This window comes from Armigeres subalbatus, chromosome 1 (genome assembly GCF_024139115.2).
Source record: "Armigeres subalbatus isolate Guangzhou_Male chromosome 1, GZ_Asu_2, whole genome shotgun sequence".
In the NCBI taxonomy this organism is placed as follows: Eukaryota; Metazoa; Arthropoda; class Insecta; order Diptera; family Culicidae; genus Armigeres; species Armigeres subalbatus.
Window position 1 is genome coordinate 318423032 of NC_085139.1, and position 24282 is coordinate 318447313.

A 24282-nucleotide genomic window follows, 5' to 3' on the forward strand; every position below is an offset into this window, starting at 1 on the left:
AGATGTTGTTTACAACAAAATTAATAATCCCTTTCTAACATAGTTAAAAATAAAATAAAATCATTACATTCTAACTACAATCAGATTAGGCCAGTCAATCATCGTTACGCTAGGAGCATCGACATCATAGGATCTGTATGGAAATGGATTGGCGGAAGTCCAGATGCGCAAGACCTCCACATTATAAATAACACTATGAACACGCTAATAGAGAACAACAACATCCAATACCGAGTAAATCAACAGCTAGGACAAAGAATCAAAACCCTTACAAACGAGGTGAGAAAACTTATAGAAGACAAGCAAACCAATGAACTCATAATAGATGAAATCGATACTCTCACGACAATTATCAATATTGAAACTATCAATAAAATTCTGGAAGAGATTCAAGAGGCAATAACATTATCCAAAGTTTCGGTTACCAGCAATAAAATGCTCTCCACTAGAGAAATCTACATGATCAAGAGAATACTAGAATATCAAGGAGTAGTCATCAACCTGCCGGACGAAGCTATTACATACGTCACACCTAAAATAGCAGCCAACGACGAAACACTGTTATACATTCTTCTTGTGCCAGAACTACAAAAAGAAGAGGCAAAGGTTATTCAACTCTTCTCCCTGAATAACAACAATTCAACTATAAACAATTATCCAAAATACCTCGTGAAAAACAAGGACGTACTATACACAACAACACAGCCAAATGAATACGTACAAAAGGACTCGTTTATAACCAGGTTTACCGATGAATGCATCCTTCCGATCATAATGGGGACATCTAGCCACTGTACAACCCGGCCGGAATACTCAACCGCAGCTGATTTCATAGCAGACAATTTACTGCTCATAAACAACGCAAGAGGACAAGAAATGACATCGAGTTGCGGCCCAGACAACAGATCGTTGCATGGCAACTTCCTCGTAACTTTTTCAAACTGCAGCGTAACGTTCATCAACGAAACATTCACTGCAAACGAAACCACAACGAAAGCATCCCTTATGTACGGTGCTACATACAACATAAAAACAAATCGATCACTACTGGAAAACGACCTCGAATCTCTAGACACGAGGACTCTGATCAACAGGAAACATATTCAACATGTTTACTTACAACAAGCACAGCACGATATCTGGAATTGGAGCCTTCTGGGTGGAATAACAATCTCCACCCTAATAACCATAACCCTAGTTCTGTTTGCTCTTCTGTATTTTCAAGGACTTGCTTCTAAATTTTCACGGAGAAAGAAGCTCAAGAATCCCACTAAGGAAACGGAATCACCAGTTCCGAAGGTTTTGGACGCGTGAGGACACGCTTTTTACCCCCGGAGGAGTTACACATGAGCCAACCTGCAGTACCGCACCATCAGCACTTTGGGTGGCATCGACCCAATCATGCCACCGCCAACGTCAGCAGAACTGATCCATTGGACTTCGACCCATAGCGATGCGCCGAGTCAGCAGTTAACATTATTAAATATCACCGATCGACCAGCGATACGGTTCAATTAGTCAGTGCAAGTAGTAGAGAGTGGTTCGTTCTAGGATAATAATCATTTAGTATATTTATGTTAAAATAATAATTAGTGAATAAAAGTTTTTTTTAAGAGACCCCGAGGTCTAAACACTTTATTATAGAGCTCTCAGGAAGTTTTTTGATAAGTATGAAGAAAATACCATCATCACCAGGGGCTTTCATTTTTTTTTAAATTTTCTAGTAATAGATCTCACTTCATCCAAATCAGTTCTCAACGAAGGGTCAAAAACATTCTCTTGATTGAGAATGTCTTCGAAGCTCCGTGTAACCTGATCCTCAATTGGACTAGTGAGACCTAGACTAAAATTATGGGCACTCTCGAACTGCTGAGCAAGTTTTTGAGCTTTTTCGCCATTTGTTAATAAAATTTTATTTCCCTCTTTAAGCGCTGGAATTGGCTTTTGAGGTTTTTTAAGAATTTTCGTTAATTTCCAAAAGGGTTTCGAACTGGGCTCCAACTTCGAGACATTATTCTCAAAGTTGGTATTTCTCAGAATAGCGAAACGTTTTTTAATTTCATTTTGCAAATCTCGCCAAATAACTTTCAACGCGGGATCGCGAGTTCTTTGGTATTGCCTTCGCCTCACATTTTTAAGACGGATCAGTAGCTGAAGATCGTCGTCAATAATAATGGAGTTGGATTTAATTTCACATTTAGGAATTGCAATGCCTCTGGCTTCGACAATTAAATTTGTCAAAGATACGAGCGCATTGTCAATATCACTTTTGGTATCCAAAGGAATATTAACATCAAAATTCCTATCGATATATGTTTTATATATCCCAATCAGCTCTATGATAATTAAAAGTAGAGCTGATTGGATTATAAATGGCTTCTTGTGAGATTTCAAATGTCACAGGAAGGTGATCAGAGTCAAAGTCAGGATGAGTTACTAATTGGCCACACAGCTGACTTGAATCCGTTAAAACTAAATCAATTGTAGAAGGATTTCGACTGGAAGAAAAACAAGTAGGGCCATTGGGATATTGAATAGTATAATATCCCGCAGAACAATCTTCAAATAAAATTTTGCCGTTGGAATTGCTTTGAGCATTATTCCATGAACGGTGTTTGGCATTGAAGTCACCAATTACGAAGAATTTTGATTTGTTGCGAGTCAGAATTTGAAGATCAGCTTTCAACAAATTCTTTTGCTGCCCATTGCATTGAAAAGGCAAGTAGGCTGCAATGAAGGAAAATTGACCAAAATTTGTTTCAACAGAAACTCCCAAGGTTTCAAAACTTTGGTTTCAAACGAAGAAAATAATTTATGTTTGATACGTCTATTAATGACAATGGCGACCCCACCACAGGCGCTGTCAAGACGATCATTTCTGTAGATAAAATAATTTGGATCTCTTTTAATGGAGAGTCCGGGCTTTAAATAAGTTTCTGTTATAATGGCAATATGCACATTATGAACTGTTAGGAAGTTGAATAATTCATCTTCCTTACCCTTTAGAGAGCGGGCATTCCAATTTAGAACTTTCACACAATTATTTGGATCCATTGAAACGGAGTCCGATAACAATTTTGTGTGTGTACTTTATACCAACCTGAACAGCTTCAGGAATGGTATTTCCTTTGAACATTGCATCAATCATGTGATGCAATTGTTCAGTTAAAAAATCAAAATCGGAAGCAGTCATGCTACCTGAATCGGCAACATGACCGTTATTTTCCGTTGGGACATGGGTATAAACCTCATTTTGAGAAGAGAAATTTTGTCTACCAACAGCGATGTTAGCATACGTAGGTACAGCTTGAGCTTGAGCTTGATTGACTGCTCGTAGTTGCTACTCCATTATGACCATATCAGCTGTTCTTGCACAGGGAACCAACAGATGTTTGCTTGGGACTAGCACACATCTTCAATGTTCAAGTACTGGTGATCTCATTTGTTAGGTCATACTGGCGCCTGCCACGTCAGAATGCAAGTCAATATAGGGAAGGGGTAGGAAATGATGATGCAATCACTCGCCCACTGCAAGCCGAATATAAAAAGATATTTTAGTTACTAGATAAATATTGTCGCTGTCGTCGCTGTCCGGAACATCTTTTGCTGGCGAGGATAGGGGAGCTAAATGTCAAAGAAGGAAAATCCATACGATTTGACAGGTATGTACCACACATGTTTCGGACAGCAGAACAAAGGGAACCGAAGCGACAATCTTTACTAGTAACTAAAATATCTTTTCGAATATACCTCTGCACTTGCCACGAGTTCATGCGGAATTTGTTGGAATTTCTGGGTTAGGTTGGAGAGGCAGAGGTCCGTCTTGGTTAACGAGCCAATGTGATAGATAGGAGAAGGTAACTGATGGAATTTCTAATTGGATGTAGGAAACGAGCTCTATAGTTTATTTCCAATTCTATCAGATTACTGATAGAATACTCAAGTTGAAGGTATAGGAGTAATAATGGAAACGGTATGGAAGTCCATTTCCAGTTCTAGCGATTGCTAGAACATGAGAAATAAAGAGAAAGATACAAAGTAGGAGAATGGAACGGACCTGGGATTGAACCCACGACCTCCTGCGTATGAGGCAGAAGCAGTAGCCATATGACTACCAAGCCAGCTTGCGATGTTAGCATACGTAGGTACATTGGAAAAATTGGAATTTACTGAAGTGCTTGCTATCCGTTGACGAGCGGCAAAATTTGTTTGTGAATTGTGGTGGGTATGAATTGCTCGACCGGTAACTGGTTTCGAAATTTGAGCGTTTGAAAAATTTCTACCCGTCGAATCTGGGATCCGATTGAAATTTCCCGTCATCAATTTTGCACGGGAAGTCAAAACTTTTTTGCGTGAAGGGCATTCCCAGAAATTGGATTTATGATTGCCCCCACAATTAGCACATTTAAATTTATTGGAATCTTCTCTCACAGGACATGCGTCCTTGGCGTGAGAGGTTCCACCACAAATCATGCATTTAGCATCCATGTGACAATGTTTGGTTTCATGACCCCACTTTTGGCACTTACGGCACTGGCCTGCGGAAATGTTCCCATGTAACACGGACATGGGACATAATACAGGCCTTTTCCAAACTTTTCATATTATTTAGTTCACTTTTGTTAAAATGAACTAAATAAAATTCTTGAGAAATGCCCCTCTGGGAAGTACCAGAGTGGGATTTCTTTTTCATCTTAATTACTTGGACTGGTGAAAATCCAAGTAATTGAGAAATTTCAATTTTAATCTCATCCACTGATTTGTCATCACTGGGGAGACCTTTCAAGACGACTTTGAACAATCGCTCAGTTTTGTCGTCGTATGTGAAGAATTTATGGCGCTTCTCAGTTAAATACTGAAGAAGACGTTTGCGATCGTCAAAGGATCCCGGCAAAATGCGGCAGTCACCCTTCCTAGCAATCTGAAATGAAACCTTGATCCCCTGAAGGTTACTCAAAATCTCATTCCGGAAGCCAGAAAACTCGGCAACAGATACCACAATTGGCGGAATCCTTTGCTTTTTCGCATGAATCGAATCACCTGGGCTAGAGGTATATTCGATTTGCTCAATTTCATCATTGATCAAATCGAACTGATTGCTCAGTTCGATTGGAGAAGAATTATTTCCGATATTAGAGTTAGAAGGAATATCTGAATTCTCCAGCTTCCTTCTATTTTTTCCGCGCTTTGGCAGGACGGTCTTGAAACCTTGTTTCTTTGAAGGAAGTGGAGAATTCAGAGACTCCCCCTTCCTCTTGTTTTTATTAATGCTCATGGCTGAGTGTGGAGACGTGACCTTCTAAGAGGTTTTTTCCCCAGAACGGTGTCCCTGCAGGATTACCACCGCTTGTCGGAATTTTACTTCCGCAAACGGGTCCAACGTAAACGATTCACGATCCCGACCTAGAGACCACGATCCAGACCAATAAAACTAACCTTACATCAGGAAGCAAATTCAGTTACCCATACAACGCCAATTGGATAAGGCGAATAAATCTGCGGAAAGTTAGTTCGCGATCAGTGGGTTGGGCAAATACAGGAAAAGGCAGTACAAAACGGTGCAACGATGGGATTTACGAAGCTAACGAGATTTTATTGTTATCCCAGTAGAGTGTGCCAGATGGATGGACTCCTCCTGATGAAGATTGCTAGACGTTAGTAAATTTAATTATGTGAGATTGGTAAGAATATTCGAGCCAGAAATTCTGAAATTGATCCCAATAGGTGCAGTGATTGCTAATGATGGATATTGGCTTCAGGCCTTTTTTTAACTAGAACCGCTCGCGGTGGTGCATGATCCCGATGTTGTGGGGCGTGTTCGCTAAGGGCGTGCGAAGCAGCGGGGAGGCCAGCATGGTGCTGGTAGTTTCTGGCCTCAGACTGTCCGGACAGCACAACGTAAGTACACTTTGTTAATCACTCCATTTTTTTTGTGGAACTGAAAGTTCCTTTTTCGAGTTGGGATGGCTTACTGAAACATAGTTGTGGTTCTGCCTCAGATATCGAACCAGATTCCTGCTACAGGTCTTGTTATAGGGTCGGGGGATCAACACCTGTAGTACCTTTTTTGACCTAACTGTTTCTTTGTCTCTGTGTCTCATGCGCCCCCTTTGGCTGGGAGTCTGAGTCTGAAACCATCTTCATTGCCAAACTCTTATTGTCCGAGTACAACGTGCCTGATTTGTTGGCAAAAAATCCACTGTATGCACCATCACGATCGCTTCGACCTAGAGGTTTGGTTCACGCAGAAAGGCAAAACACCAATTACGCTGCTAACAGCTGCTTTGTTGCCATGATCCGCCATTTCATTCAACATCAGTTCATCTGCATTTCGTCAGCGGCTAAACAGATGTTTTAACAACTGACCATTAGTTTTCATGTAAACGACACAGTCAGATGAAATATAAAAATAAACAAAGCATGAAAAAGAATTCCTCCGGAAATTCCCCTAGGAATTCCTCCGGAAGTTCCGTCGGGAATCCCTCATGAATTCCGGCAGTTCCCCCAGGAATTTCTCCGGAAGTTCTCACAGAAATTCCTTCGGAATTTCCCTCAGGAATTCCTCCGAAAGTTCCCTCAGGAAGTCCTCGAAAAGTTCTCTCAGGAATTCCCTCGGAAGTTCCCCCAGGAATTCCTGCGGTAGTTATCTCAGTATTCCTTCGGAAGTTTTCACAGGAATTCCTCCAGAAGTTTCTTCACGAATACCTCCGGAAATTCCCTCAGGGATTCCTCCGGATGAATGAACGAAGATGAAGCGCCAATATCATCTTTTTTCTTCCATTTGATGAAACAAAAAATAATATAAAGCTATCTCTCTTCGACGTGTTCTGTGCCAAGTACAAAAATATAATCGTCCCTCTTTGTCACCAGTTGGACCACGACCTATAGATGGGCAGCATCGAGCCCGGAAAAAAGGTAATTTAAAAAAATCCTTTTTTCGTTTGTAAGAACCATAAATGTTGTGTCTCGCGTCGCGTTTTATGTATGTTTTATCTCCGGAAGTTCGCCGAGGAATTCCTCCGAAAGTTCTCCTAGGAATTCCTGCGGAATTTCGTTTATGAATTCCTGCGGAAGTTAAGGGAAGTTAAGTGATGAACTTCTCGTCGTTGAAAAAATCACATTAATAAAGAATTAAAAAAAAATCCTGCGGAAGTTCCTTCAGGAACTCTTCGGGAAGTTCCCCTAGGAATTCCTGCGGAAGTTCCATTTGGAATTCCTGCGGAAATTCCCTCAGGAATTCCTGCGGAAGTTCCCTCAGGTTCCTCCGGAAGTTCCCTCAGGAATTCCTGCGGAAGTTCCCTTAGGAATTCCTGCGGAAGTTCCCTCATGAATTCGAGCGGAAGTTTCCTCAAAAATTCCTGCGGAAGCTCCCCCAGGAATTCTTTCAAAAGTTCTCCCAGAAATTCCTTCAGAAGTTACTTCAAGAATTCCTCCGGAGGTCATTTCAGTAATTTCTCCGGAAGTTCCCACAGGAATTCCTCCGGGCGACCGACCGAGCCACCGTGAAGGTGATTCGGGTTTTCCTTTTCTAGGGAGATCAACCAATTGATAAACTCGGTTCTTGCCGCCGTTTTTAATAGCCATAGAGTAAATCAGATTCTGCATCAACGTTTTGCACATTAAAATAAACTTCCGGGGTCGTGCGCTGTTTTCATTTGATGAATCGTACTAGGTATATCATTCCACTTCCTAAACTATTTTTCACGAACATAACGGGAGGCAAATCCGACAAGTCAACCATACTTTAAAATTTTAGTCCACCTTCAACACTTCATTTACTTACAAAATTCACACCGCAATCCGTAGTATCCCTTCGTGCATTCGCATTTATCTTTCTGGATACACTTTCCTCCATTCAGGCACTTTTCCGCGCAGATTCCTGTAAAAATAGTCACAGCTCAGAAAATAATGACCACCATCGATCAAAAACATGTTACCTACCTCCTTCGCAGTGTCGTCCCTGGTAACCTGGTGGACAGGAGCAGTTCCCCGGTGCGGTGCAGTTGCCTCCGTTCATGCACTGCGGATAGCACAGGGCCGTCTGGCAGTACTGGCCCATGTATCCCTCCGGGCAGAGGCAGATCTTGTCCTCATTGCAGACGCCCTTGTTGGCGCACTTTTTGTCACACTCTGGATCGGGTCCTTCAAGTTTTTGTTTGTGCAATTCGTGTCATTAAGGTTGGTTCGATTCGAGCAAGATGTAAACCATATTTTGTGTGTGTTTGTGTGATTGGATGGTGTTGGTTGTGATGGAGTCGGAATCCACGGCGATCAGATCACGTGGCCCCGATTAAGGTTGTGAAGATTGGGAAAGGTGTTCGATTTACGAGAGATTTGAGAATAATTTTCAACCCTTTGGTTTCGATTCATGATTAAGTTGTCAATCGTATTACCAGTTACCATGCGCTTAGGATTTGTAAAGTGCGTTTTATTGAATGGAATTGCAGCATTTCTACAACGTTTACCATATTGGCGCCGAAATATGGGCTCTGTGTGAGCAGAAACAGAACAGTTTTGGAAATTTTGATATTTAGAAATGCTGATCAGCCAAGGTAGAAGCATATCATTAACGTAAAACTAGCCTTAAAAGCGATCTACTTATAGGGAAGGGAAAGCATCTATGGTTTTGAAGCGTTCAAAAATTCTAACAAGCGAAGAAGTCGAAATTGGCATCGTAAACGAATCCAGACGCCTTGAATCACATCGGCGCAAACAACCGATTCTAATTGATTGTAAATACGATACGAAAGCATTGAGTGATATGCGCACGTTCGTTTTTTTAGATTGAGCACCCGAAGCAAACACTCTCACAATTCATAGAAAAGTGCATACAGAGAAGAAACACACGCCTTAAATGCGATAAATTTGGATTATTTTCTTTTGGGAAGTTTATCTTTAAACTGTTTAACTGAGAAACCTCAAACCATTGCAATACATGCGAAATAATCATAGAGAGCGCGTACCATAATCGAATAATAAAAATTTTACGCCAATAAAAAACAGACGTGCGTCGTCTGCTCATCGGATGCGCAAAACCGAAAGAGAACAAACTTTCATTGCGAGAGAGGGAGAGAGCCGTACAAAGAGCGCAATGAAAGGAGAGCATAAGAAGTTGCATATCTCAGTCTCAGAAGGAAAATAAGGAGAGGATTAGAGGATCAGTGCAAGAGGAGAGTAAGTGATTATAAATAAAAAAGGCATACACTACCTTGCGAAGGTGCTAGGGAAGAAGTTCTATCATACACACCTCTATGTGCACATTCCTTACGGAGTTTTATTCGGAGTGGCGTGCCGGGCACCGGTTTGCCTTTGCGGCTTTGTATTAGGAGTCCAATGCTGAACACCGCGATGCCTGACACATTTCCAGAGCAGGGCAGTGTCACACTGAACTCTGTAATTGGACGTTGGTGTTAGAAAAATCCTCCCACCGAAAGACTATCCCAAAACACTTACCCTTGGCGTTCTTCGGAACACGACCGCTGGTTTTGATCGAGATGGATGGTGGCTTCAAAATCGTTTCATCCTCGGAGACGAGCCGGTCAAAGTTGTAGTGATATTTTTTCGATCCTGACTTCCAGGTGAAGTTGACGAGGCTCACCTCGGACGGTATGATCGGCAGATACTGGCTGAACATCGGGTCACGAATGTGCGGCGACACTCGTCCGTTATCGATTGCGTAGATCTTCATCGCCACCCCGCTGAAGATCTTCACCTGCTGCTCGTTGATCCAAAGCGATAGATCATCGTCGTACGGTTCTTGGTAGCTGTAGTAGTGATCCTGGCGGGGGCACACTTGGGTCACGATCGTCACCACTAGTATCAAACTGTACTTGATCACATTCTGAAGCAAGTCACGTTTCGCCATCGAGTTGGCCAGCGTATCGTGTCGAAATCGGACGGTTAAACCTGTTGGTGAAAATGGGAAACAAGAAATGCCGAATCGAAATCAATCTTGCAACTTTGTTGCAAATGAAGGAGTGGTTGGCTCAGCGAAACGGTGCTCTGGGTTAAACACTTCGTATTGATTATTGCAGAAGATTTACGGGTCGGGTGAAAAAAACCTCCTCGTTAATCGTCACTTTATCGTCGATTCTCACCATTATTGTTGATAGAGTACCGAACGGGAATGGGATAAAATACGCTTATAAAATCACTCGTTAGTATGGGGAACTAGTCTTATTTGATTTTGAACGAACAAATATTAATTTCATTATAGTAGACGAATCCAACTAAAATAAGAAGAAGGCAAGACGGAAAAAGTTCTGGAAGATTATTATTTTAATAATTTTTTGTATGTTTTCCAAAAATGTATCTGACACATTCTTCGGACAGGTCCAAAAGAGCACCAATTTTTCAAACTCATTTTTTGACATTATCCCATGTTTTTCAATACATAACTAAGTTTTTGACTGACGATTAGTTTAATTGATAATAATAAATAATGGCAATTGTTTAGACATATCTCCTCAAATTGACTGTAATTTGGATTCTAATGCATAATTTTTCACTCTGTTCTAACTTATTCAAAGTTGAAAAGTATAGAAACAGTGCGCTAGCCAGTGTTGGTAGAATCACGCCCGAATCTCACTCATCGAAGCCTTGCGATTCTGCATGGAGAGCATCGCGCATGAGTTTTTCACGCAGAATCGCATCGTTTCGCTCATTCACGGAAAAATGATTTCGCTCCAAAAAGTGTCAATACCCAATCGAAGCGTATTTTATGTTTAGGTATGGATTTGTTATCCATTGTTTTAAGCAAAAAAAGATATTCCGATGAAAACGAGGAAGAACACGCCAAAATCACGCAATGATGCAATTCGCTGGTCGAATCATGGACGATTCTCTGGGCGCGTGAGGTTTGCTTCGCGCTGGATTTGAATCGTGGATGAGATTTGAGAATTCGGGTTTTTATCAACACTGGCCCTAGCAAAGTGGACCGATCAGGTGGAGGACGATTTGTGAACCCTCGGTAGATTGCGTGGTTGGCGACGTGCAGTCATGGGCCGAACTGGAGAAGACTTTTATGTACTGTACAGGCCCCTCCGGCCTTAGCCTGGGAAAATAAATAAAATTATAACAAATAGTCTTCAGGACAAATTCTCTGTGCGATAGCTCCCGTGATTGACCAAATTTGCTGGGCAATCGGGGGAGGCCATTTTGGTCAAATTCCACATTAGCGATCTTGCCAGGAGTAGTTACTTTACAGTAACTAACCAGTAATGCTTCAAGCATCCATTTGCCCGACAAAAAAGGAGCGATTAAATTGGTGAAGCCATTTTGTTCCCATTTGTTTAAAGCGTGTGTAAAAAAAAATACGTCCGCGTTAATATTTTATATAAAATGTTGAAGTGACTCGCGTTTTAGTTTTAAAGTAAAATGCATTTTTTTTCTGTTTCGCCCCGGAAACTTTATATCGCCTTACTCCTGGCCTTAAATTATAATAAATTTTAATAATTGGTTTTAAGTGGTTTAAATATGGGAGTGAGTGCGGGACAACTTCGGGAAAGTCTGCTATGAGACGGGACATCTCTAAAATACAAGAGGTTCGGGACGACTAATAGAGTGATCTTCAAAACAAGTGGGGAGACTGGATGATCCTTGATTAAAAGGAGTGGAAACCTCTTTTGGGATTAATCGATTAACTAGTCTGCACGGTGGGACGCCGTTCGGAATTTAAAACAATTGCCAGGGACATCCATCCATATTGATTTTTGCCATGAAGTAGGACTCTCCAGTAGGAAAAATGAATACTTTATACTTAAATCATTCTGTGCTTAACACATGAAATGAGAGAGGGGACCTCCGCAAGGGATCTTTGCCATTATGTGGGACTCATAACAGAACTACAGACGAATTTTCGACCGATGTTAGCGTTGAGCATGACAAGCTCAATGTCATGAAGCAAAATCAAGGAGAATTCGCAATAGCTTTTTGTGCCCGATTGGTATCGCAAGTTCGGTTGTGTAAGTACAGTCAGGAGGGTTCAATTCGTTTCGTCAGATCACAGATTCTGAAAGGAATATCTAACACAGAACTGGCGAGAACAGCACGCATGTTCAACTATGACACCGAGTTTGTGGTTCAGTCAGCTACGCGTTGTGAAGCCTTAGAAGAAGAGACAAACGAGTCTGGCAGCAAAGTGCTCACCGTTGGAGCTTCATCGTTCAAATATCGACAGACCGGAAAACATATGCATCAAACAAGCGAAAAGCAGCTAAATGAACCTCGTATCGAACAGCGACAGAACGACTCTCGACCCAACCACACCAAGACAAGGAAAATGTAAGTTACATTATATTATATTCTACATTTTGACAACCCGCAGATACATCAGCCGGTGTACCCTGAATAATTTCTTAATATTGAACCCGGCCTATAGAGCTCTGGACCTCACGGAGTTAACTTTGCCGGTTCTTACGTTTATCCTCGCTAGCTCTCCATGGTACTTATGCACCACAACAACCTCAGTCTTGTGATGTGCTAACGCCATCCTCCTTGAGTTGAGCCATTCTTCGACTCTGCTAATCGCGTATGAAGCTTTCAATTCAACTTCGTCGAGAGTGTCGCCTGTGACCTCTGACATCATCCGCAAAGCCTTCTATTTTCACACCAGGCCACAATAGGAAAAAAGGAGGTATTTTTGGCCAAAATTATGAATCCTGCAATAAATGGTGGTATTAATCATAAAAACATAGATAGAAACGAAAAATATTTTTTTCGAGCCTTTAATGGGGTATGGGACCAATTTTTGGCATAGTATCGATTTTAGTCATATTCTACAAAACCAACGGAATTTTGTCACTTTTTTTGGCTTGCAATAAGCCCGCTTGATGCTGGATAAAATATTAACAATTTCCCACATTATCGGCCGCGACGATTTGAAATCGTCGCAAAACAAATTGACGCCAAAATCGTCGCCAGCAGAAATGGCCATAAGATCTGTCAAATCAACTGTGAACAAAATTTTATATACTCAATAATCACATTATTTCCCAAAATTGAGCCCTGTTTTTAATGCAGATTGACATTATTTTCTAATAAAACTAACATAATTTAAGAATAAAGATGTTGGCGACGATTTTGATAGTGCCTAAAAAATGGTCGGCGCGTTTTGTTACCAAGGAAACAGACAATACTAATGGGTTTTACTGTATATTCGTGTCACAGAAAATGGACGCAACACAGTTGATCCTAAAATGATCAAAAAAGCACTATTAGCTTCTGGTGTTGAAAATTCACTGAATAAAACTTAGGAGAGTAGAACAAATTCAATTAGCGTCATATTGTGATATCAACGAAATGGAATTTTATTTATTTGATATTTCCATAAGATTTCTTTCATAAATATAAAAACGTATTGTGACAAGGAGTTATACACATGCACACTACTCATCCACCACTTTATGACACGTTATGATTAAATCTATAATTCGCTTCTATTATGTAGTAATGTCAAAATTGTAAATTTTGAACCCCTTCCCTTCTACTGCGTGACGCTTTTTATGTGTTAGTTGATTTTTTCTTGAATTAGGCGCAACGTTAAGACATAACCCTCCCCCTTCAAATGTTATGTAAATTGTGTTCGTCACCGTTTTCAATTGAAGTGGCATTATTGAGTAACTCAGATGAAAATTGAAAAAGAAGAAGTTTACCAAAACACCTGATTAATCCCCCTAGCGGTAATGTTATCTTTATCGTATATTATAAGAAAATGTTATTTGGCCATAACTTTTGAGCTCATAGTCCGATCCAGCCTATTTCTAATAGGGAGCAATGGAACAACGTTCTCTGGCGAATGAAACTCGTTGCGAGTAAATCGGTTGAGTGTAAGTGCCTAAAAAAAAGTTAAGATAATTTTTGCTCACATACATACAGACATTAACATACACGTACACACAGACATCACCTCAATTCCAGGCCTGGTAGCGGGTCACTTTTTAGTGACTTGGTCACTTTTTTCGGGCTAGTCACTAAAAAGTCTCTTTTTTCGACCTCAAGTCACTAAAGTCACTTTTTCTCGCAAAAAGTCACTATTTTCAACTATTTTGAAACTATTGACTAAGATTTTTTCATAAAGCTTTATGTATCCATCGGAAGATGCTTTGTTCTTGATGGAAATAAAATTACGGATCTTGGCAAAAATTATCACTCTGAAATCGCCAGCCATTTAACTCGCTGCATTGGCATTTCACCAGTAGCTAATTGAAGGTGTTTTACGTCACAATTTATAAATTGATATACAGTAGTGGCGTTTCCCTAACCTCAATCTACCTGTGCACTGGACCTAAATTTAAGGAATTGGTCTGCGGAAATGCAGAGAATAACTAGATGTTAATTAGTTTAAACGACTCTGATAATTTTATTTTCCATTTGGGCTGTCAAAATGTCAAAATTTTCATTTTTTTGGTTCACAGGTAAAAAGTGAGGTTACGCGACGCCACTGGTATAAAGTTATGCAAGCAAGAGACCTGTCGGTTTCGAGTTTTTTTAAACTCAAACTTTATGTAGTAGGGGAAGGTGGAGAGACTTGATTCCTTGGGAGAGTTGATTCTCCCCTGTTTAACCAAGAACTAAACTGCCCTTGCCCATGATCGCATGTTTGTAACACTCGCATTTTTGTTCATTTTGTAAAAAGCCTGTGATTCGTTCACAAAGCTCAATTTCATGAATCTAATCCCACAACAGTAAAAAAGGATTTACTATCTTGCTTATCTGTGGTAAGCTGGAAATGATTGAGTTTGTGGGTAGGATTGACAAACGATTTACAAAATCAACCAAAATACATATGTCACAAAGAGGCGATCATGGACAGTAAAGTAGTATTGTTATAGCATATTTTTATAATAGATCCTCTAGATAAATGATCGTTTTGTGGCAAGTTATTTTTTAATTGACAACCTTATTTACTCTATTATTTACTGTGTTTTGTTCCTCCTGAAGATGTTTTTTAGTGGTTACGCAAAATTAGAACAACTTCTTCCAATAATGATCAAATGCTATCATTTTTTCACAGCACAAATCCATATGCTGAATGATCTTCACTGAAAAAAATGCCATCATTCCACCACAATTTCAGGATATTTGGATTTTGAGTTGTTGCTTCAATTTGAGGAGACTTTATCTCTTATTAGGCATCCATATAAAAATTTGTCTAAAAAATACAAGAAAATATATATTTATTAAGTAGATATCATAGAAAGGCGATCAAGTCTCTCCAATTTTGAAGACAGAATGCGCTATCAAATTCCATAGCAAAAATCGTTCATGAATACGGAAGTCGGAAAATCTGCATATTTTGAAGTAAAAATATTTAAAAGATAAAGAGAGCATGGTCCTTATTGCAAGCAGGAGGTCTAGCGTTCATTGTACATGAATCTGTTTTCTACCAAAACGATCCTACTGTTGTTCCTGTCTTACTAAAAATTCCAAAAACATCCGTGGAACCTATGACAAATCGTAGAGTTCTCTGCATCTTTCTTAAGTAGGTGTTCAGCTAATCCAATGATCGTAATTTTCACTCATTCTTACGAGAAGAGAATGCTCATTCACGCAGATTTTCGCCGAGAAATAATTTTCAGAAAAGAAAATCACTCATCACGGAATCCAAATTTCGAAGTACTGTCATTCTTATAATTTTACGCATGCTGCGACGCAGCCAATCTGAAATTATAAAAATGACAGTTGTGCGTTGCTTCCGTATCGAGTGGTGTGCCCTTGAAAACGCGAGTATTTTCAAATTTTGATTCCGTGAGGAGTGTCCTTAAGAGTGATAACCATATTTCGCTCAGTTCCACTGGCGTAAAAATTTGATTTGCTTGAAGACTACTCATAGTTTTGAGTTGTCTTGCTTTTTATATTGATTAATATTATTAAATTTTGATATTGATTAAATTTTCCGTGGGGTTAAAAGAGAGGGCAATAATTTTACTTAGTCACTAAGTAGATAAAAGTTGGGGAGTACGATTTTCGTTTCTCTTCCGAGTTTTTTCTAAGAGAAAAGAGTGGTGGGTGAAAGGTGTTTTTATTAAAAGACAGGGACACCGTCTTCGACCATAGATAGGTCGTACAGACTGAACACTTAACACCTAGACAACGGACAGCACAAATAACACCCAGTGGACCAGTGGAGAATTTTTCGATCACGAAAAGTTTCCTCCTTACAGGGGCGGGAATCGAACCCACGCTCCATAGCCCATGCGTCTAGACGATTGACGTCGCTAACCGCACGGCCACGAAGCCCGCCACAAATTACGAAAAAAATATAATCCTTCGACCCAAAAACGCTTGATTTCGTCTCATCGAACTTGCAATTGAAATTGGAAGTCACTATTTGGTCACTTTTTCTGCAACTGAAAGTCACTATTTGGTCCCTTTTTTCGTCAGCTTCGGTCACTAAAGTCACTATTTTGAGTGGCTTCGGTCGCTACCAGCCCTGCAATTCGTCGAACTGAGTCGATCGGTATACAACACGAGTGTTTGGGCGTTCTTTTTAATGCTTTTGGAGCAATCATATAGCTTCTACGTATACTTAGTACACGAGAAAGGCAAAAATAGGCATTTTTAAAAATCATATATCTTACAAAGTTGTGAATTTGGGCAGAATTTTATTCATGGTCCTCAAAGCTTAAGCGTTCAATAGTATAGTGCATGATATTTTACTGCGGGGTATTGCGGGGTACCAAACTGTTTTGTTCGTTAAAAACTGCGTGAAATATGCTTTTACAAAACTACTTAAAACTAAATTCTGGACGAAGCTATTATTACATTATCAAGCCTATTGCATAGATCTGTTTAAGAGCTTTGTAACGATATATAAATATATTACTTTTGAGACGAAAATATGGCAAAGCTGGCCGTTTTCCCAAAAAACGTAAAAATATCATTTCTAGGAGGGGCTAGTTTGAACGCCCCCCACCCCTCCCAAAAAAAACTAAAAAATAAAAACCGTCCAGATTATAAAAATATAGGGTCTAAGCTGTGTATTCATCACATTTTACTCGCTCAAATCGAAAATTGGCCTTTTGGTAGTTTTGGCCACTCCTTTATATGGGGCTGTCCTATTGTTAAGCGTAATACTTCGTCATACATGATATTCCACAGAACCGGTCCAAGGATCGATCTCTGTGGGACACCTGCTGACACTTCAATCCACTGCTGACCAGCGTCGGTGTCGACTAACAATATCCTATTCTGAAAATAGCTTTTCAGAATCCTGCACAGATAATCCGGGACTCTCAAGCGATGCAGGGAATCAGCTATAGCTGCCCGGCTACCGTTACTAAATGGATTCTTTTTACATCTCAATCAATACCTCTCCTATTTAAACCACGCGCTATCTTAGCCGTTTCCGTTACCAATCGGATTGCTTCGATGGTAGAACGGCCACCAGCACACTCCGTATAGTCCGTCAATCTATTCAGGATCACTCATTCTAACAACTTACCAGTTGTGTCGAGTAGGAAAATTGGTCTGTATTCCGAAGGCTATCCCGGGGATTTACCAGGATTAGGCAATAGCACCAATTTCTGCCGTTTCCAACGATCTGGGAAGTTTCCTACGTCCAGGCAACATTGGATGCAGCTCCTGAACATATCTGGAGCGGCAAGAATCGCGTGCTTAAAGACCAGGTTAGGAATACTATCCAGACCTGGTGCCTTATTTAGCTTAAGTTTTCTTGTAGCGGTGATAAGGTCATCGTTAGTTACTAGCGGTACCACGTTCACTGACTCGTTCGGTGTGGCGGGCCAGTCCGAGGAGTCAAACCTTCAACGATCCTGGCTAACATCTCCGGGGATTTCATCACTATCCTGTATGCATCCCCCCATGGAGTATTATTGGCCATCCTATACAGCTCTTCAAAGCAGGCTCTCTTACTACATTTGATTTCGTAGTTCAGCGCTCTGCTCGCTGTTTGGAACACCCGGTGTCTTTCTAGCCTGTCCGCTCTGATTCTAGCACGTAGCCACCCTTTTTTAGCTCTTAGACAGGTTATGCGAAGATCAGCTATCGTGCTCGTCCACCAGTGCACCGGTCCTCCTGGGCATTGTTACGTCACATGCTCGTGCTAGGACATCGGATAACTCATCACCACTAAGGCCTAGAGTCCGATTTTCCCACCGTAGTGATTCTTCCAGCAGTTTTGGGTCCGCCATCCTAGATTTACTAGCTTTACTGACCCACCTTGTGGTTCTGTTGGGGGTATAGCTGACCATAAAACGTATTTACTGATGGTCACTAGCAGTATACCCTTCGTGAACCCTCCATTCAGGCTCCACCGTCCATCCCGCGCTGCAGAAGGTCACATCGATGCATGACTCGCAATTCGATTCCCTGAACGTTGACGCTTGGTCCTCGTTCAGCAGGACTACGTTCAGTATTGCTAGAGACTCTAGCAGGATATGACCTCTAGCGTTAGTGAACCGAGAAGCCCAATCCACTGCCCACGCGTTGAAGTCACCTGCTACAGCCAATGGTGTGACCAGACAGGTGTAAGCTTTGTGACTTTCTGTTCCACCCCTCCGGCAAAGCCGACTCCGATCAGGACCTTTGCAGTCATATGATTTATGTCCGTAATCGAAGCACTTGAAGCAGGCCTAAGGTTGTTGGTTTGCGCTCACCGAGCATACCGACCAACCCACCTTCAGCTTGGCCCTATCCAGCACCTTCTTGGCGTCAGCCAGAGGTGCCTGGAATGAGGCAACCAACTTTCCAGCATAACCTTTCCGCAACTGAATCGCGGTATTCTGGAATTCAACGATACACTGATCTCTCACTGCAGCTACCAGTTCAACGGCTTCGGTAATTTGGTCTAGGCTTCGGCATTGGATTATCTCCACTAGACATAGTGCTCTCACCTGAACCGCATCACCCAGTACCTCTTCTGCTATTTTTTTATATGCGGAACTCTTCCGCGCAGCATCCCATTGCATCGCATTGCTTCACCTATGCCCTTCCTGCCATGATCATTGGAAGGTGTGCCCTTTCCTCTACAGGCACTCTCCTTCTTGGCCAGTGGCGCCTTCTTCTCTACCGATTTTCGCTACTTCTACGCCTTTTTGGAGTTCACAACTTACGTCCAGGGCAGGTTTTTCTCCCGGCGAAATTCCGTAGTCCTCGTAGAAAGTGAAACTGGTTTCCGTCGTTCCTTAGGGTCGGCAACCTGCTCAACCTTCTCCCGACGGATCTTAGTAGCCCTCCTTTTGTGCAATACCGGCTTGGCGCTAGCTCCCTTCAGGTCGGTTCCCAAGTAACCAAAAGTTCCTTTAAGAGTACGTTTTCACTTAATCAGCTTCACTGAGCTGCTTAAGCGAAAAACGTACTCTTAAATTAACTTTTGGTTACTTGGGTTGCCATACTGACCTTACTTAGCTGTGGAGTTGCTCCAGTGACAGTCATGCGTCTGCGGAGTTCTGCAGTCTGGCTTTCTACCAGCTGCTTTTGGCAGTCATGTTGCAGAGGGTCAGCGCGGACTTCTTAAGGTCCTTACTGTACTTCTCGGCGTTGTCCAGGAAGGACATGATTACGTCCGTTAGGTCTTTCTGGTCTTTCTTTTCTGGCCTCCGCTCTCCTTGTGACTGTTCAAGTAACATTTCAACCGTCTAAGACGAGTTTAGTACTTTCCATTTAATTCCAAAACGCTTTGTTATCTTTGCAGATACGCATTTCGACCTCAAATGTGAGGTCGTCTTCAGTGTCTCGTCAAGCAAAGATAACAGAACGTAGTGGAACGTAGAAACAGGTTCCTGGCCAAAATATCTACGTAAGTTTGAAGTACTGGTTGGCAATCTACATTCAGAAAACGGCATAATCATAAAAGAGGGAGAGCAGTTATTCCAGAAAACCTTCAACGAAAAGCTTTCCAGATAGCCCATGGAGGGCATCCCGTGACTGCAAAGCTTAAAAGCATACCCCAAAGTTCCCCAATGGAACGTATACTTGCCCCTAAGAATAACTGAGAAACAGTTGCTATCGGTTTTAATGGGTCATATTCGAGGTTTGGTATAGTCTACATTCTTGTTTTAGTTGAATACAGATCAAGATTGCTCGCACTTGCTTATTAACTGTTCCTAGAAGTAATTCAAATTATATGAAAAATTCATTTCGTCATCGTGCAATCCAAAACTGGAATAACATGCCGCCTAGTTGCAGAAAAGATAAAAGCCTAACTACGTTTAAAAACGCTCTCAAACAGCTTTTTGCCAGGGAATAATTAGGATCATTGGTGTTAAAATAAGATAGAGCAAAGGTAGCAACATATACTTTGAAAATCATTAGTAGATTACTTATGTTGTTATGAAGTAGTATTAAATAAAATAAATTTATTTTTGCTCACCCGGTGAAATCTACGAGCTTTGAGCACACCAAAAGTGTTCTGGAAAACATATTTGTTAGGAAAGGTTTTTCTAAAAATATCAAAACAGAGCGGTCCACGTTTTAATGGTTAGGAGTTCTCAAAATATTGTTGATCGGGGAATCCAGACCGTCTACTCAACTGCGCTATTCCCGCAACAAAACGGTCTTGCGGAAAAATATATGAAATTGATCAACAAGGCAATGGCAACCGCTGTTTCAAATGGTACTAACGATATGGCTGTCACTAAGATTGCACCAGAAGAAATGCTTTTGTCGTGGGGAATGGTGAGTTCATGTTCTGAATATGTCCCCGAATAAGTTTTATTTCTATGCATCACTGAAATTTACTTTTATTAAGTACATACGGAAGAAATACAGCGATAAGATAACTGTTTTGTTAAAACTTGAAAACTTGAATTCGAAAATTGAAAGCCGAGAGAGAGGCGGGCGCCATCATATCTAGAAGATTGTGTCAGATTGGTGGAATAAAAGAAAGCAGCAAAGCTTATATCTACTGTAACAAATCATCAAAGCTGAGTACTGAATAAACAAGGTATCGTATGGAATTTAATATGAATAATGGTCAGTAGGGTGCCAATGAAAATCGACTTTTAGAATTTCAAAAACGGGTAGATCAAAAAGGGTAGTTTCTCCTCGAAAAAAGTCCCTATGCTAAATTTCAGCTCAATCGGACTTTGTTAAGGGTTTGACCAAAGCGGTCAAACTTTGATTGTTTTGAAACACGAAAATTTCCAAATGCCAAATGTCTTAAAAATGCATGAAACGTCGATATCTGGTGTTGTCTCGACGTTTCATGCATTTTTAAGAAAAGGTGGAAAAAATAATTGATTTCGAAAAATGTTCAAGTTCCAAAAAGTCAATTAAATTTTTTTTTTCGAGATAACACCAGATCTCGACGTTTCATGGATTTTTAAGATATACGGCATCGAAAAAAAAATTGATGAGCATGAGCATGAGCATTATGACCGCACAATTCGTAGTTGCTACTCCGTGATTGACTGAACTTGCGAAATTGTACAGGGAACACAATGAATGGGGCTTGGGATTAGCTACCCATTCTCAATGTACACGTTTCGGGAGCTCAAATATTTAAAGTCAATAACGGCGCCGGCCACGTCCTTACGGTCATATAGGAATGGAAGGCTTGTTAGTCCGACTCTCGTTGCTACTAGAGACCGAGTATACCTCTGCATCTCCACGGTTATCTTGGGATAGGATATCGTCTTAGTTACAAAGGATAATTTATCTGAATTCACTTCGGTAAGCGATGCGATCTATGGGATGGGAAATAACACTAATACGAGTTAAAAGTTAAAAAACATGCACGCCCGGTGGCATATGAGAGCTAAAGAGATTCGCGTTTTGAACGACCGCGCGGAAGCGCAGCACTCTGTACTCATTTGCTCGATGGCTACAGCAAACTATAGAAGAACTCGCTTTTTTCGACCGCGCGCGACATGCGCATGAGCCACCGAACACAAGACAGATATTTTATGTCTTTCCCGACGACTAAAACACGCACTACACTTACTTGCTCGATAGCTACCCGACTAGAAGAGCATATCAAAATTTTATCAGGTTGTGTTATGATGTTATACTAAATTCTTCTAACAAAATTTGATATAAATTTGATGCAGGATGTTGTTAAAATAACTCAATTCATATCAAAACTCTCTCATGACCTAACAGAAAAATAACATATTTTGTTACAATTATTTATAAAAATAACACATCATGTTATGTATCTCAGCTCCAAAATAACTAGATTTTAACACAATCTGTTATAAAACATAACACAAATATAACTCAATAAGATATTAATAATGACATACTTTGTAACATAATTATAACAGGATGTGATATTAAACGCAATACCTTTTGGGTATATTTTCGATTGTAAAAATAACACTAATAATATTCGTTTTTATGAAGTTTATTTGTTAAAAAACAATTAAAACAGGTTCAAATGCCAGAAAAACATTAAAATGTTAGATTTGAATGGAAGTAAATCAGCTCATCACGTCTCAGACTAAAATATCGCGATTGACAAATTAAAACAAATTAAAATTTCTTTGAAATTCAGAATCAATTAAAATATGACATGACGCGATCAAATTACTTGTTGCCGTAATATGAAATAACTCGAGCCATTAGAGAACGACAATCCTTCATTTTTATTCCCGCCACACCAGACGAATCTCCTTGATAACGACGATGTTCGGCAAAACGCACTAGAAGAGAATATGCTTTAGTTCTAAAAATTATGTTTTTTTTATGGACTCACTTTCAATATATTCCACTTTTTCCGGTTCAAGACGAATTTTCTCTGCAGCTCCAATTTCTCGGCATGATTGTTCGCCTACCTTACGATCATTTGGGTTATTCGACATATGATCACTGACAGACATGTTCTGAAGTCCTTCGCGGCAGATTTCCAGTAGCAGCAATATAATGAATATGTAATCCCTACCTCCAGCAGTTTCCGAAAATCTCTTCAATTTGGCTTATGGGGAAATTCTGCCTCTTCTGACACAAGCACTTTGACATTCAACGGATCAGTTAACGAAATGCAACGGTTGTTGCTTTCTTCGTTCAAACGTTTGAGTTTCAAAATTTGGGATGAAAGAATATTGTTTTGCTGGATCAAGTGATCTATTTTTGGCTGCTGTCCACAATCCGCATACAGAAACTGTCAATGGAAGTCATAATGATTTGTATGAATTATCAAATATCTATTAAGTTTTGTAAAAGGATCGAAGTAAAAATTTTAAAAATCTTTTTCAATAAAGGCGCTTTAGCTATTTTTATAGCTGCTCACCGATACAGATTGATAGTATTGAGTGGACTTGTCTTGCAAAAAATCCTTCCATCCTTTTGAAATCGTTAGCTAGGATTAGGAAATACTTACCACCGGCTGATTGCTCTGTCATAGAAGCTGGTAAAGGTGCTCTCATCTCAAAAGGGCACTCGCTGATCAAATCATGATCCGTATCGGACATATCGATGTCTGAACGTACAACCGTCGAAATTGCTGCGCTGCTGCTAATATAAGTTTTCTTGTATTTAGGGAATGACTTTTGACTGGGCTCTGTGGTTCGCGTTGGTTCGCCTTTCGAAACCGGTCTTGGTGTGTAACTTTTTGTGATAGGAGCTTCTTTGTCAACACGAACAATGATTTACCTTTAGCTCTTTCTACTACTTTCACAGATTTGGGTAGTTAAGTGTTCACGCTACAGTCATCTTCATCGCTTCCCGTGTTCTAATTCCAATCCCGTAGTATTAGATCGGATGTCCAGAAGATGCTTGTTGTGATCGTTGTCCATATCGATCAACCGGACACTGACTGTGGATTTTTCTGCATGTTGTGATCTTGCTTTCGATGTCGGCTGTATCGTTACTGGAACTGACGGTGCAGATGGTTCTTTCTCATGTGCCCTCTCTTGGATTGGCACGGCCCAGATTTGCAATGGTCTCGGCTATAAAGAAAGAGTTTGTTTTATTTGAGGTTAGGCTAAAACAACAAAAACATTACCTGTTCAGGATCCAACAAAAACTCCAAGTTTTTAGTTTTCGCTTCATTCCGGACGTTTTTGTTCGTGGATTTTTTGGCTGCTCGTTTCTGTGTAGGTTTTCTCGCCGTTTTTCCCATTTTATTATTTAACCGCAGCACGAAAAATCCCGACACACGCTGAAACTGATAGGAAGGTAAAATGGTTTGACGTTTGACAACAGGGCAAGAACATGGTTGCCATTTATTTGAATTCAATTTTGGTTATTATTTTTCGGAAAGTTTTTTTGTTTTTTTAACATGAAGAAAAAATTACTGTTTTTCATTTGATTGTTTGCTTTTTTATCTTTTTGTAAAGAATGTTCTAATGAACGGGCACCTCGACCAGGAAGGTACTGCCA

General features: G+C 40.5%; 1 protein-coding gene and 1 long non-coding RNA gene across 4 annotated transcripts in view; both read right to left on the reverse strand.

Annotated features, from left to right (window-relative positions):
* Window positions 1-24282, reverse strand: part of LOC134207977 (protein shifted) — a 53926-nt gene that overhangs the window by 19868 nt on the left and 9776 nt on the right. For 2 of the 3 annotated variants that reach the window (XM_062684080.1, XM_062684079.1), the window contains exons 2-5: window positions 9454-9906; window positions 9209-9391; window positions 7942-8142; window positions 7784-7879 (exon numbers count right to left, since the gene is read on the reverse strand). In XM_062684080.1, the coding sequence (XP_062540064.1) occupies window positions 7784-7879; window positions 7942-8142; window positions 9209-9391; window positions 9454-9865 (892 nt within the window). In that variant the 5' untranslated portion in view covers window positions 9866-9906. The remainder of the gene's footprint in view (window positions 1-7783; window positions 7880-7941; window positions 8143-9208; window positions 9392-9453; window positions 9907-24282) is intronic. The other variant, XM_062684081.1, reaches the window with a different exon arrangement.
* LOC134218121 (uncharacterized) lies at window positions 22291-22785 on the reverse strand. Its single transcript, XR_009981262.1, has 2 exons — window positions 22658-22785; window positions 22291-22604 (listed from the first exon to the last, which is right to left on the reverse strand). It is a non-coding gene; the product is annotated as an uncharacterized LOC134218121 (long non-coding RNA).